Source organism: Sinocyclocheilus grahami, unplaced genomic scaffold (genome assembly GCF_001515645.1).
Source record: "Sinocyclocheilus grahami isolate Dianchi unplaced genomic scaffold, SAMN03320097.WGS_v1.1 scaffold55.1, whole genome shotgun sequence".
NCBI lineage: Eukaryota > Metazoa > Chordata > Actinopteri > Cypriniformes > Cyprinidae > Sinocyclocheilus > Sinocyclocheilus grahami.
The window spans coordinates 3797014-3812094 of record NW_015505234.1 but is presented as its reverse complement, the minus strand read 5'-3'; the positions used below and the strand labels follow the sequence as shown (position 1 = coordinate 3812094).

The 15081-nt window shown below is 38.3% G+C and overlaps 1 protein-coding gene across 3 annotated transcripts in view; it reads right to left on the bottom strand.

Annotated features, from left to right (window-relative positions):
- Nucleotides 1-12742: 12742 nt before the first annotated feature.
- LOC107583810 (alpha-1,3-mannosyl-glycoprotein 4-beta-N-acetylglucosaminyltransferase C-like) overlaps nt 12743-15081 on the bottom strand; it is a 116387-nt gene continuing 114048 nt past the window's right edge. For all 3 annotated transcript variants that reach the window (XM_016270148.1, XM_016270149.1, XM_016270150.1), the window contains one exon: nt 12743-13972. In XM_016270148.1, coding sequence (XP_016125634.1) covers nt 12816-13972 — 1157 coding nt within the window. In that variant the 3' untranslated portion in view covers nt 12743-12815. The remainder of the gene's footprint in view (nt 13973-15081) is intronic.

The following is a 15081-nucleotide window of genomic DNA, read 5'->3' as shown; positions in this document are numbered from 1 at the left end:
AGCACATGTTTGTTCTTTAAAACAGGAGTGCAGAGGTGGTTTGACAGAACGTGGCCCTTCTGTCTCAGCGACAGTTTGTTTCACAATGACACACCAGCCCCCAAACACATCAACACACAGATCACATCCTTGTCATCACAGATTTCCCGTGAGCGTGAGAGCGTCTAATCGCAAGTAACCATGCTTTGGTTTCAGGACAACCTTAGAGTCGTTAGGGCCGAATTCCAGGCAGGCAGGGCTAATGGAAAGCGCCTGCAGGTCTCCTATTCGCTTTACCGATGCTAGTGCCAGAAGCAGAGCAGTCTTCAGCAACAGTCACCGAAGGTTGGTAGACTGTAGCGGCTCAAAAGGGGGGCCCTTCAGGGCCCTCAGCACAGTAGGCAGATCCCATGAAGGGACAGTGAGGGGGCGAGGCGGATTCAGCCTCCTGGCACCCCTCAAGAAGCGGACAACAGCACTGTTCCTGCCCACCGATTGGCCCGCAATGGCCGCTACATAAACCTTGAGAGTGGATGGGGAGCGTCCCTTATCCAGCAGCTCTTGCAGGAATGACAACACCACTGACAGATCGGAGGCAGAAGGGTCTTCGCCACGGTTTTGGCACCAAGCGGAGAAAATAGACCACTTAAGGGCGTAGAGGCGTCTCGTAGATGGGGCTCTAGCCTCCAAAATCGTGTTTAAAACTCGCTCTGGGATGCTTGAAGGCTCCCTTCGAGCAGCCAGAGATGTAGGACCAACAAATCGGGCCGAGGGTGCCATATTGTCCCATCCGCTTGAGAGAGGAGATCTCGTCTCAACGGAATGGGCCAAGGGACTGCTACCAACTGCTGAGTTTACTCTGATAGCCACAGTTGGTTCTTCCAGAGAGGGGCCACCAGGAGAACCTTGTGTCTCTGTTCCCTGATACACCTGATTACCTGTGGGATCAGGGCGATTGGGGGAAATGCATAAAGAAGGAGGTTGGGCCAATGCGTCCCTGGTCTTTGAATAATAAATTGGGCAGTGAGATTTGTCTTCTGAGGCGAAGAGGTCTACCTCGGCCTCGCAGAAGATCTGCCAGATTCTCTGAACCGTCTGCAGATGGAGCGTACACTCCTCTGAGGGGACATTGCTCCTTGATAACATGTCCGCTCCAACGGCAAGCTCTTTTAGTAAGCTCTTTTAGAGTCGCTGGATGGCTGCAAGGGAAATGAACCGGAACTGCTGCGTCGCTGAGGCGGCGGAGAAGCGGGTCAGCCGAGCAGAGAGGTACCAATCCAGCTGCGAGGCGTGTCAACGGTGAGCAGGCTTCGGAATCAGCGTAGAGCGTGTCGTCGCTGAAGGAGAAGAAATCTGAGAATCCTGTGGTGAACGCCCGCTTATATAGCCAGATGACCCCGCCCATTCTGGCGGGCTTTGCCGCCATAGACTCATGCAGCTCCGCTGCCGAGCCATTGGCTAATTTTTTATACACTGCACGAACCAATGGCCGTGCAGTTTCACTGCGTGATTGAAAAAGGCTTCAGTTCATGAGAAAAAAGGCTTTTTCCCATAGCGTCTTTAGCAGACGCAGTACGAGTGAAGTATCGATAGGGAACTATGATTGGCAGCTTTATATGCCAGTCAGATGGCCTCTTCAGCGGTCCTTGGCTAATGAAGTCCATACTTTGAAGAGAACCTGAGGTGTTTCTCCACATAATGAAAATGAAGTGGCAGATCTTTTCTTTCTAATTGTGATGTGCATCCAAGTGTAACGGATTATCACATAAATAAAAAGTACTTGAAACTGGTTCTATGCAGAGCCAATGTTTTGAGATTTTTGGACATTGCTCTCAAAGCTGAAGTAAGATGAACGCAAACTTGCAAGGATGAAGTTTAAGCAGAATAAATTATTGGAGACGTCCTGCATATGTCAACAGAGAGATGTCCAGTTATGCCATTTTGATTAAAGGTCAAAACATAAAAAAAAATTTAAACATATGCATGGATGAATTGTTCACAATAATATCTATAACATGCATTTAAAAATAGACTGTGTAGTGTCATTTCATGCTGACTTTAACGGTTCCAAATGGCCCAGATGTCCTTATCGTTCCATCAAGTTTATGTAGCACATGTTTGTTCTTTAAAACAGGAGTGCAGAGGTGGTTTGACAGAACGTGGCCCTTCTGTCTCAGCGACAGTTTGTTTCACAATGACACACCAGCCCCCAAACACATCAACACACAGATCACATCCTTGTCATCACAGATTTCCCGTGAGCGTGAGAGCGTCTAATCGCAAAGGGACCTTAGATCAGTGGCCGTCAGACAGTCACTGGCTTATTACAAGCCATTCATCACCCACATCTCTGTTTTGAGCTCCTCTGCTCCTTGGGGAACAGCTTTTTACAGCCCTTTGTTTACCCATCAATCTGTTCATGCTTTTCTTTTCCATTCTCTTCATCACGTCTTTCTCTGACATCCATATCACTAGGCCCTTAAACCATTCAAAAACCGATATACACAGTACATACCAGCAACTCCCTTTGTTGGTTTTGGATGTTGCACCACAAAACAGATCAAATACAATTACAATCATGCCTTGATTGCTTTTATAGGGGCGGGACAGCTATTAAGTGGAGAATATATTTTACAGACAATCTATATAAAAGTTAATGGCAAGCAGTTTTTTTAATAAAATTTTTTAGGATATATTAGTGTTTATTTAATTGCTAGTAATGTAATCTCTGATTTCCCGCTGCTATCATTCTAATAAATAGCTTAAAATATTCACAGATTGGTGGTAAACCAAGTTACTTGAGAGATGTGAGGTGTTGGGTTCAATATAATTGAATAAAAACACATAATTAACACGGTTCAACATATTTTTTACTCCACACTTGTCATCCACAAGTTTCATCTAAGGGTAATATTTGAAATTTTTTTGGCTTGCAACCATGAATAAACCTCAAGCACTGCAGGCATTTTACTTGAAATGCTTTCAATGCGGCAAAACGGTTTAATACTCTTTTTGTTGTCAATCATGGTTTTATTTTGTAGCATATTACATAAAGCAATCTAAAACTTAAGGCAATTGCAATAAATGTTTCCCCGCATTTATTTCACAGGAATGTTTGATTATCCATGTCCGACAACCTTGCAAAGTTACTGTCCTCCTTATAGCTCAATCACAAATGTTTAGGTGATGTGACGTAAATGCTTTTTAATCCCTAAAGGGGTCAACTATTTAAAGCTTTTATTAGCTCTTCTACTTTGACGTCCCTGAGGCAAATGTGGTATTATTTCTATCTTAAAGCGACATATTTATCTTTCAGGCTAAATTTCTGCCAGAAAGATGTCTTTTGTTGCAAATTCAACCCCCATGCTGTTACATTATCGGTATAATATTGAAGTACTGATAAATCTATTGTTTCACTGTAGAGCTCTGGGGCTTAATCAGCTTGCAGTTTGAGACAGAACGAAGTGGAATTACTTTTATATGAAACTCAGCTGAACTTTTTGAGTAAAAAACAATTGATTGGTCCCCACTCCCTACCTATTATCTTTTGCCTGCCTCTCTGAAGGTATTAACATCCATAATGATTTTTCTTGGGAATCAGATGGTGGGAGAGATCCTGAGCACAGCATATCATTTGGGAATAGGATAAGAGAAGCCTCTCCGCCTCAGATTCACATCATCTGATTGTATGGTTTGGTACCTTATTTACACAGACTGTCTGCCATGTAAACCTCGAATCGATTGGGTGATGCTCCGCGCGGGCCCAGGAGTTATTATGGCATATTGGTTTTTCTGGACCATTCTGACACCTTTTAAAATGCACATTAGATATGGTTTCCCACATATCTCGCCTGCCATATGGACTCACCTCAGCATTAGTTCCACTCCACTTTGAAGGGCAGTGCTGCTGTGGCCTCAGCTTTTCTGTACCTGCACTGAAAATGTGGAAATTGCTGGGTCTGCAATAAAAATAGTCCTTCTAGGGTACACTCTGTACATCTGTGTTTACCTAATGTAATGATCCTTTGAGATAGTTGTTCATATATACATAATTATAAGCCCTTACTCTATATGTTAATAATCTATGAGTATATAACAGTATATACACTGTATGAAATATTGAAAGGTTTAGTATTACTCTTGCTCTGCTGGATGGAAAGATGAATGATAAGGAGAACAATTGTAATATTATCCTTCATAAAGCACAGATTATTGCAAATTTACCTGCCATCCTTTGGTATAAGAAACAGTTATATGTTACAAAGGTAACTGTTACAGTAAAAAAGGCTTAAAAAGGGAACGAATTGATCATAACTTGAAATGTAATACAAAGTTACAATTCACAATCATCCAAAAATATTGGAAAAAAATCATTAAGCAAATAAATTTTCATACATCACTGTTTTGCTGAAATATTCTTGAAAAAACATTCCTTTTCAGGCTTTTTCATCTGCTGAATAAGTTTCATCACTCTGGTTTATTTGTGATTGAAGAAGTTAAGCATGTTACAGTTGCCTACAGTCTCTACTACTGCACCCATCATTTATCATGGTAAAATTAATTTTATTATACAAGAAAAGAATTTGCTAAGTGCTGTAAAAACTATTTTCAGTTTAGTTTTCATTTTTTTTCTTTCAAAAACCTATGTCTGTAAAATAAATTGTAGTACTTGATCAAAATGTGAGAGCAAAAAGTAATAACGTTGGCGAAATTTCTATGAAATGTGGATTACTTATTGAGAGCCTCAGGGCCGGAGTGCGACTCATTTTCAGCCCTGGAGTTTCATGCCTTAGACTGGCCCACTTATTATTATTTTTTAATGGCCTTTTCAGTGCTGCCTTCGCGCTTTATATTATCAATTTTTCATCTATTATTTTTACATTGTGTATATTCTTGTAAAAAATAAGTGTTTGTTCTTTAAGTGTTTGTTCATGAAACTCGGTGTTGGTCTGTTATAATTCTGTTAGGATTCTAAAGTAATTGAATCAACCCGATGCAGTGTGGTGGCAGAGTTGTATTAGATCTGTTGTTTCTAATGTAACTGAAACAAAGTTGTAAGTTTCTAATGTAATTGAAACTGACTGCGAAGTTGTGATGATTCTGATGAAATTCTAAAGTAACTGAATTAACCTGAAGCAGTGTGGTCACAGAATTATTTCATAACTGTTGTGTGTTATAGTGTATTGAGTCCGACGCACCATGACTCTGTGAAGTTTAAAGCCCAAAAGCAGTGTTGATTTGCCCAACGAACTGTGGCTATGTAAACTGTTTTAAAATATATCATAAAACCCGAAGTAGTGTGGTTTTGTCCGACGTACTGTGACAGAGTTACATTTTTAACAGTTTAGGGTAGTGAAGTGTAAGGCCCGACGGAGTGTGGCCATGTCCGGAGAAGTGAAAAATTTGGTTTAGAAGCCCGACGTAGTGTGGCTGTTTTATTCATTTGCATACAAAGCACAGGAGCTGTGAATAATTAGACTAACACAGGAGCTGTGAATAATTAGACTAACAGGTATCTTAAAGTAACTAGATAATGTTCAGTCAGTGAAGGAAAAGAAGCCTATCGAATTGCTGAACACAGTTCAATAAGATTGTGAAAATGGAAGAGTTGATAGTTAAATACATCGCTAAGCATTCAGTAGGAATGTTTGATGGTATAGAGAAGGCAGATGAACCCTACGAGTGGGCTATGTTTCAATTAAAAAAATCCCAAAATGCCTAAAAACAAAGAGGGAAAAGTTGCTAATGCTCTTCAAGCTCTTTTTGCCTCATACAAGGTAACTAAGAAAAGATTAGAAGAAATTAAAATTGAAAACAAGTTGCTAAATTGTCAAGCTAAATTCTATGTCATGTCATAGAGAAATTGCGAGGCTGAAGAGATCATTTTGAAGGAACAGATAGGGAAATTGAGAAAATAAATTTCAAAGTCTGAAACAGAGATGGAAACATTTAGATGTTTGTATGAAGGGACAGCTAGACAGTTATTAGCCATTAGCCAGCTAGCCATTAGTCGTCATAATTCCTCAGATGATTCTGTGAGATTCCCAATAGCACCAGTCTAATAAGCAACTAGTTAAGAGACCCTAAAATAAAGTGTTACCTTAAGTTCTACTTCTGTAGTTATTTTGGTGAAAGTAACTCAAAAGTAATATAGGAGTCATGTAACGCATTACAATTCTGAGACAGTAATATTGTAAGGTAAGGCATTACTTTTAAATAACAGTAACAAGTAATCTATAATGTATTACTGTTTGGAAGTAACTTGCACAACACTGTTAACCAGTGCTCTCTCACAGGAAGTTTGTGACAAAAGAGCAGACAAAGGTGCAAGGAGAGAAGCTGTACATAGACTTGATGAGACTAATTTGGTTAACTTGAGAAAGATAACTTAGGTGACAATGGAAATTGGAGAACATCCTCTATCATTTGCATCCAGGTTGTGGGAAATGTTTAGCTGTTACAGTGGTTTGCCCAATGCAACTAAACAAAATCTCATGTTTAAGTCTGCATTAATTGCACAGAGTAGTTCACACATGCGAGAAGCCATTGCTCTGCATGTAGATGTAAATACACCATACGAGCAAATCATTTCCAAAATAACACAGCATTTCAATGCAAGAAGTTAAATGAAAGCTGCAGAATCTAGACATCTAGTTGCTGCACTTGGCAGGAGAGAATGTTCTAGATCATCTAATGATTTCCATCAGAGACCAAAGAGATTAGAAAGAGTAAATTCAGAAGGTGTTACTCTATGTTATGCATGTGGAAAAGCTGGTCACATTGCTAGACATTGTCAAGACAACGAGAGACCTCATCAAAGCTTTGTGTGTCATGCATGTGGAAAGGATGGTCACATAGCAAGGCATTGTTTAGAGAAAGTTAGGAAAGATCAGGAAGTTGTTTGTTGTGCTTGTGGAAGTATGGGACACAAGGCAAGACACTTGTGTGTCATTTTTCACACAAAAGAAGGATGAGCTATCGTGATTTGCTTAAGAAGATAGGCAGTTTAGAAACCCAGTTGGGACTGTTGAAAGGAAATAAGGAAGAAGCCATTCACACCCTGCCAGACACAGCACTGTATGAACAACATGACTGTAGCTCAGTCACAAGCAGATGCTGATGTGAATTGTAGGAATAGTTTTATGATAGTATTATTTCTTAGAAAATATGTTTACTATCAAAAAGGGGGTGATAGTAAACATCAGAAGCTTCTCATATTTCAAATATACAAATAAACTTGCCTTGCCTTGCCTTACTGATAACACATTCAACAAACGTTTTCTTCCCACAAGTAGAATATCCAAATTTTAGCGTAACATAAATTTACATATGCCCACCATGAAGAAAAAATTAAAACAAAAGAACACTTATTGACAATTCCAAGGAGATCGTCAATTTTTAGGGCAAGTTATCAAGAATAATGGTCAAAAGAGATGCACAGCGTGACCGTCACATGGAAACATGTGATATTGATCACAAGCTCTTCGGATTGACTTTTCCCCCCACCTAGGAGACAAAGAACAGACTTTCAGAGATTCCTACAGACCTCTTAATCTCTGGTCTTCATGCATTCACAGAATGGCACGGAAACTGCCTTTCCATGCACCTAAATGACACTAAAAGGACTCGAGCAACTTCTATTTCTTTACTTTAGTTTATTTTATTTTCCGTTGAGAGTTTCGTGTTTTGAGTTAAGTTTGCCTAACGCCGCATCTCCAAAAGAGTGCTGTCTAAAACTTCAACTGCAGACCACAGCTCCGCGTCGCCAGCCAACACCCAACCACTGGCTTCCCAAGACTGAACCTCCAGCCAATCAGCAACCTCGGGAAACCCCTTTCGGCAACCAGACAAAGAAGGGAACCCCGCATCACAGGAAAGCAAGTAACTCCAGATTCTAGCTGAACTGGTGCATGTAATATAAATTTTAACCTCATTGAGGGACTCAATGCGAGGGTTAATTAAGTGATTGATGGTTGTTCAGATCTATGCAATTGCACATATTGCTGTAAACTTGGGATTTCACATTTTCATTCTCTTAAACTAATTATTTCCTCACTTTCTCTCTTTCTGAAAACTTGTGTGAATGCGTGTGTTCATGTGTTAGATTAGTTTATATGTCTTAGATTTATCCAATAAAGCCTTATTTATATTGAAAAAAGAAGTATCTCGTGTTTTGTGCTCACAAGTTAATGTCTTAAACTGCCGACCTTGTTACTATGCTAATTAATAGTGTTTTCACTATATTTTGGATATAAATATCCATTGCAGAATTGATGTCATACGGCTCGTTCACTGAATCGCTGGCCGTCTCAGTGATCAGCCGTAAAACAGTGATTCTGTCCTAATTCCCTTACATATTATTGGTGGAGTTCCCTTTAAAATCTTAAATGATTCCCTTTGAGCTAAATTGACCTGTTTCCCTTACAATGATTTAATTGCATTCTGTGATTACATTTCTGTAGCTTTGGTTGTGAAAAGATTCTTGTGAGGGAAAGGGGGGGAAACCTCTTCTTTTTTATCTCGTTTCAGGTATAAGCATCGAGATGTTTGTTTGAAATGTGTACCCTCCTAGAGAAAGATGATCCGGTCATCTGAAGGACAAGAAGGCCAGCAAAACCAGTGGAGCCAGGGGACTTCCAGAAGAAAAAGGACTTCAAGAATGCCATCAGGGCCAGTGGAGCCAGGGGACTTCCACAAGAGATGGGACTTCTTAAAGAACAGAGTGATCATCAGAACCAGAAATTGAGAGATTTCCAGACCTACAAGATCCAGAACTCCAATCTTAAAAGATCTAGACACCCTGAGACCCACAATGGCATGGATGGACCTGATGGAACTTCACAAACTGCAACAACAGCTAGAAGGACTTTTCCAAATTGAAATGAATGGACAATGGAAAAAGAAACAAAGAGATCAAACTATTTTCAGAGACTGTGGACTAGCAGTCTTCTCACCGAGATGGAAAACAAGAAATGAGAAATGCACAAAGACAGACTCTATGCACATGACCACAGACAGACAGACAGACACACACACACACACACACACAGGCTTGTTTTTGTGAAAAGTGGGGACATCCCATAGGTGTAATGGTTTTTATACTGTACAGACCATATATTCTATTGCCCTACACCAACCCTACCCCTAAACCTACCCCTCACAGGAAACTTTGTGCTATTTCAGATTTTCAATACACTCCATTCTGTGTGATTTATATGCGTTTTGAAAAGTGGGGACATGGGGTAATGTCCTGAAAATTCACCTTCTCCTTGTAATACCTATGTCATACCCTTGTCTTTATACAAGTTTATGTCCTCATTTGTCACAAAAACGCGCACACACACACATACACACACACACACACACACACACACACACGCTATGTTGTCTGTTGATTGATGTTTTTGCTCCTTTGGCTAGGTTTGTACTGTCATAATGTTTAGTAAATTTAGAGAATCCCTTTTGCTGTTATGGTTCTCAAGTGCTCCTCTCCCAAACCCCCCCAAAAATGTTTGTGTGTCATTTTGCCAAACTTGAGAGAAGTCCCTATGATAATTTTGCCTAATTGGATGGAGCGATAACCAGTGTGCATGAGGTGTCGACCCAATGACGGGTAAGATTCTCCTTTGGCCAGAAGGGGACAACCTAAGGCAGGGCTTCACCGCCACTGGGCACCTGCCCTGGAAGGGAGGTGTAATCTGTGTAATGGGAGTGAGTGTGATGCTTCTTTTGGGCCAAGAGCATCAAAGGGGGGACTGTAAGAATCTATAGTCTGCCCCAACCCAGATTCCACTCCACAATATATGTTTGATCATGCTCATTTCCCAAAATGGCTTAATTATTATAGAGAAGAAGAAAGTCAACAGTTATGTTGTTTCTAGACCATTTGGGATGATCACATCCTGAGCAAATGGTGACCAATTGTAGAATGGGAGAGGGTGTGGGACACTGAGAACCACCTAAGACAAAGGGGTGTCAGAACTTAATTAACATACAGACTACAGCTGTTACAACAGGAGCAACTTCATTTACATTAAGGGTAGTAAACTGTAACTGTATAAAAGGTTTGAGTTTAGGATATTCTGGGTTCATTCCGACTCCGTTGAACCCAAGGTACTACATGTACTTTGTCACTGCTATGCTGAAATAAACATCTTCATCAAGATCTTCAATGTCCACATCACTTTTTCTTACATTGTGCAACAACCAGAATAATTTAAGAGAAAATCATATATTGTGTGTTTCTACAAAATACTGTAAGCTGAAGTAATATACTGTGGAGCAGAAACAGAAAATCCAGCCAAATAGCCTAAGCACTGTAACTTCATTGTGAATGTATTAACATGACACAAAGCATATGAATAAACAAATAAATAATGCATGAGATTTGATAGAATCCACTGACATCTGTGATCATTTGAAGTCTCTAAAATTACACTTTATCACACAAGCTAAAATTATTTCCATAAGCAGTGAGGCATTTCTGAATAGTGTGGCTTGTTTGAACTTGTATTCACCTGCATAGACACAAAAGCAGGCCTATGAACTTATAAGGCAGAGAATATTCAAGTGTATCCATGCTGGCTTATACTGTGCATCCAGCCCGATTACTGCAGGACAGATGTGTTCATCTGCATGCAAATTTATTTAGACCTCTACAAAAAATAATTTTGTTTCCCCAAAAGTGTTTTACTTTACAATTTCTGGATTTTCAATGATGAACTGGCATTCATTTTTGTCAACTCAGCACTTGAGTCAATGTATATTTAGGTACAATATACAAGGCAAACATTTCTAATGATAAATGTAAAAAAATATATGTAATTTTACAATATAGTTACAGTACCATGTGACAAACAGTGTGGGAGAAATACAACATAACTCTACATCATAACACATTCTCTTCACCTATGCAGCACAATACATAAGATGTCCGTTGTTGTAATGTAGTATTAGTATAGTTCAATTACAAATCAAGTACAGTACAATGCCAGTCAAGTTCAGAGAAGACACTTGAAAACAAGTCATAAAGCCTAAAACCGACAGGCGTACTAACACTGCGGCATTCTTTCTTAGCTCATGCATGAACAATGATTTAGACAGTTGTTTTATTAGGAAGACAAAACCTTCCAATATTTTCATTTGTAACATTTTATTACACACCCAGCCCTAACATTTAGCTGGCTGTTTAAAAAAAGGACCTGTGCTTTGCTCACAAGAAAGCACTACAAAACTATTGAAAACATACTGTGACATTAAATAGCCATAGAAGTCTGAAATGCATCCAAAAGACCATTCACAAATACAATTGGGCAAGAGGTATTCACCTCCAGTAAACTGAATAGAACACTGACAAAGAAACAATGCAGTTCTGACCTGGGTTGAAAATGAATGTGTATACACAATGTAATGTAACGCATTTCTAGCCTGAGAAATAGTGGTAGTAATGGCTTCTTGATAACTACGGCAAAGTTAATTTTTGACATAAGTTTGTGCAAAGCACTTAATGTAATGCCAATTTTGTATCTTGGGTGTTGGCAAAGACAACTGCAAAAATCATGCAAAGTACAGGTTATTTTTATGATCCCATGAACTACTACACATGTATGAACTGCAGCATGATAAAAGACCAAAGAAAATGAGTTGTTTTCATGGGAAAAAATGCCTGGCCTTAAAATAAATAAATAAAAACAGGCGATAAACACATTCTGCAACATCACAGAGTCATGTAAACAGTTGTCTTATTATTGCATTTTTCATGTGACATGCTCACTCTGACGGAGTAATTAGATGGTTGCGAAATCAAGTTCTAATGTCTCTCAAAACATCTTGTGAAAATGTAATTCGGGTAAACAAAGAGTAAACAAATACTCATAGTGACAGATATGGTCTATAGAGCATACACTTACACAATGACACAAAACTGCATTTAGATGGAGCGTCCAACAATTCCAGCCAGGGGTTTGCTATGAGAATGGTCTGCACTAGGGTGGTTGTTGCTAATGTAATTTTATGGGGGAATGAGCCAAACAAAAACTCAATTTACCCTGGTAAAATTGCGCTGAGCAAAAGATAGGAGGAAAATACTGAAAAGGGGAAGGAGGTTTACCTCATTTGTCACTGTACTGTCCAATCACAACACTTCAGAAGATGGGAGAATAGCCACACTGTTCCAGTCCATGACTCTGAAGAAATGCACAAACAAAACAAAACTACACTAAAAAGACCCTTTTGGCCCAGGATTGATTGAACAACATTTCTGTTATCATTCAGTGGGGAGATAGTATGAAATGTTGCTGAGTAGACTGATGCCACAATACGTTGCATATTCAAGACAACATTGACCCTGTGTTGGTGGAAAGGAGAGCAGGATAAGCAAATATTTTAGAGGTATAGAAGAAAAGAGTAAACAAACCAAAAAATAACATAACCGAAATGAAGTGGTTACAATTCAGCTTCAAGCAACTTTTTCAGCGACTATAATAGGATATGTCTGTTAAAATATGGAAAACAGCTTCACTGTGAAAAATGATTTCTTGTTAAAAAAAAAAAATTATATATATATATATATATATATATATATATAAAACAAATAAGTACTCTAAATGTTTTTATATATATAAAATATCATTATTGTCTGAATAGTTCATGTCAGAATTAGCTGAAATGCCTCAGATGTGTGAAATATTGTACTGCCTTTAAAATAGTCTGAATAAATGAATAAATTTGAATAAATAATGATTTCTCAGGTGAATAAATAATTTCTAAATTGCATAAATAAATAAAAAGATAAATAAACAGATACTTGTGCCTTTAGCTACGGTTCAAAAAAGTTCTCATTGACTGGCACCTTGTGTAGTCCAGAGGCTTATGCTTCTAATGATAAGCCATTCTTTCTGACTTGCAGTTACCACAATGCGAACACACTCAATATCAAATGCTATCTTATGGTCCACATCATGAACCTCAATGTTTCCTTTTTTAAACTCCCCTAACGTTATATAAGAGGAGCACTGCCTTCCCTTTTTGGTTCCTACTAATTTCTCCCCCACTTCCAGAGCTCCGTGATGCAAAATATCATTCTGCCGATCATCCGTTCCCGTGATGATCTTGATTTTGCTGATTTTTGTTGCCTTGTTGAACACTATTACATAAAAGTCCCCAGTGGACAGAGCCTTGCCCCAAAAGTACTCATCCACACTACTGTAAGCTTTGGCAGCATCATAGCTCTCAAATACATTTATGTTTGTGTACAAACTGGCAGGTGGGTTGTCTGGGATATCAAGGGAGTCTTCCTCAAAGTCATCATCCTTAAGTTTGTTTTCTGCCCCCTTATAAGAGGAATAGTAGCCCATGTGTTGGAAAAGGGAAGGCTTGAAGCGAATCGCATCCTTCTGGGCCAATAGGCCTCGGAAATGGATAAGAAGCCAATCGCAAGGCATCTCCTGATAGAACATGAGCAGGAAATGGGCAAGTCTGGGAAGGTCTCGTGAGTGGTACAGCTTCCCTATGTAGCCCAGTTTGGAGAATTCCAGCATCACCCAATACAATCCCTCCCTAGATGCTACCACTTTCTTCAGGGCGGTGAGAAAGTTTCGAGAACAGCGCACATCATCCTCCAACATCATGTAGAAGTCTGACAGGTTGGTGCAGAAGTTGAGCAGAAACGCGTAATCTACATTCTGTTTGGAACGGAAGCGTACCCTATCCTCCGGATCATTGTAATTTCTCTTCAACCCATCCAGGGATGGGTAGTATTTGTCAGGTGCATGGATAACTAGCAGCCGTCCTGCAATGATATGGTGGCCGAACTTCCTTGAGATTTCCTGAACTAGGCTCTCGCACCATGCCAGATCAAAATCTGCCAAGTGGACAACCACAACAATCTCTTTGAGCTCCTCGTAGCTTGATTGGTCAAAAATAGACTTGATGGTCTCCAGCAGATAGTTTCCTCGTTTTCTTTTCACAGACGACAATCCAATGGTGAGATACTCTATAAAAGAACATGAAAAATCATGGAGTAAGAGAATGTATGCCTTGAACAGATCTTATACCTTGTCTAGGATAGAAAAAATTTCTTAATCAATATTTTTGTTATGTTGCCCAGTGAGAAATATACAAATATGACTAAAACAAAATACATTTACTTAAAAAACAAAATTATGTAAAATATAAAAAGTTGTTTTTGGATGAAATATCTCAAATTAAGTCATTAGCCCATTCACATTTTTTTTTCTTTTTTTTAGACATAAATCTCACTAGACATTATTAAATTTAATCTTAAAGCAAGAACAAGCTATTTGATAATTTCATAAAAATATTAATTTTGTTTAGCAAGAAAATATGTTCTTAGCCCATTCACATTTTTTCTTTTTTTTAGACATAAATCTCACTAGACCTTATTAAATGTAATCTTAATGCAAGAACAAGCTATTTGATAATTTCATAAAAGTATTAATTTTGTTTAGCAAGAAAATATGTTCTTAGCCCATTCACATTTTTTCTTTTTTTTAGACATAAATCTCACTAGACCTTATTAAATGTAATCTTAATGCAAGAACAAGCTATTTGATAATTTCATAAAAGTATTAATTTTGTTTAGCAAGAAAATATGTTCTTAGCCCATTCACATTTTTTCTTTTTTTTAGACATAAATCTCACTAGACCTTATTAAATGTAATCTTAATGCAAGAACAAGCTATTTGATAATTTCATAAAAGTATTAATTTTGTTTAGCAAGAAAATATGTTCTTAGCCCATTCACATTTTTTTAGACATAAATCTCACTACACCTTATTAAATGTAATCTTAATGCAAGAACAAGCTATTTGATAATTTCATAAAAGTATTTATTTAGTTTAGCATGAAAATATATATGATTTTAAGGATGGTTTTACATTTTTTTTTATTATTATTATTTTTTTTTTACAATTAAACGAAGCATTTTTAAAGAGACTTGATCTAGACATATGGTATAGCATTTGGAGTTGTGCCTTTTTTTTGCCTTCTCGTGAATATGTATGTATAGGGTGTGTGTGTGTGTGTGTTTGTGCCTATACATACATATACAGAAGACCACAAATAAATAAATAAATACATACA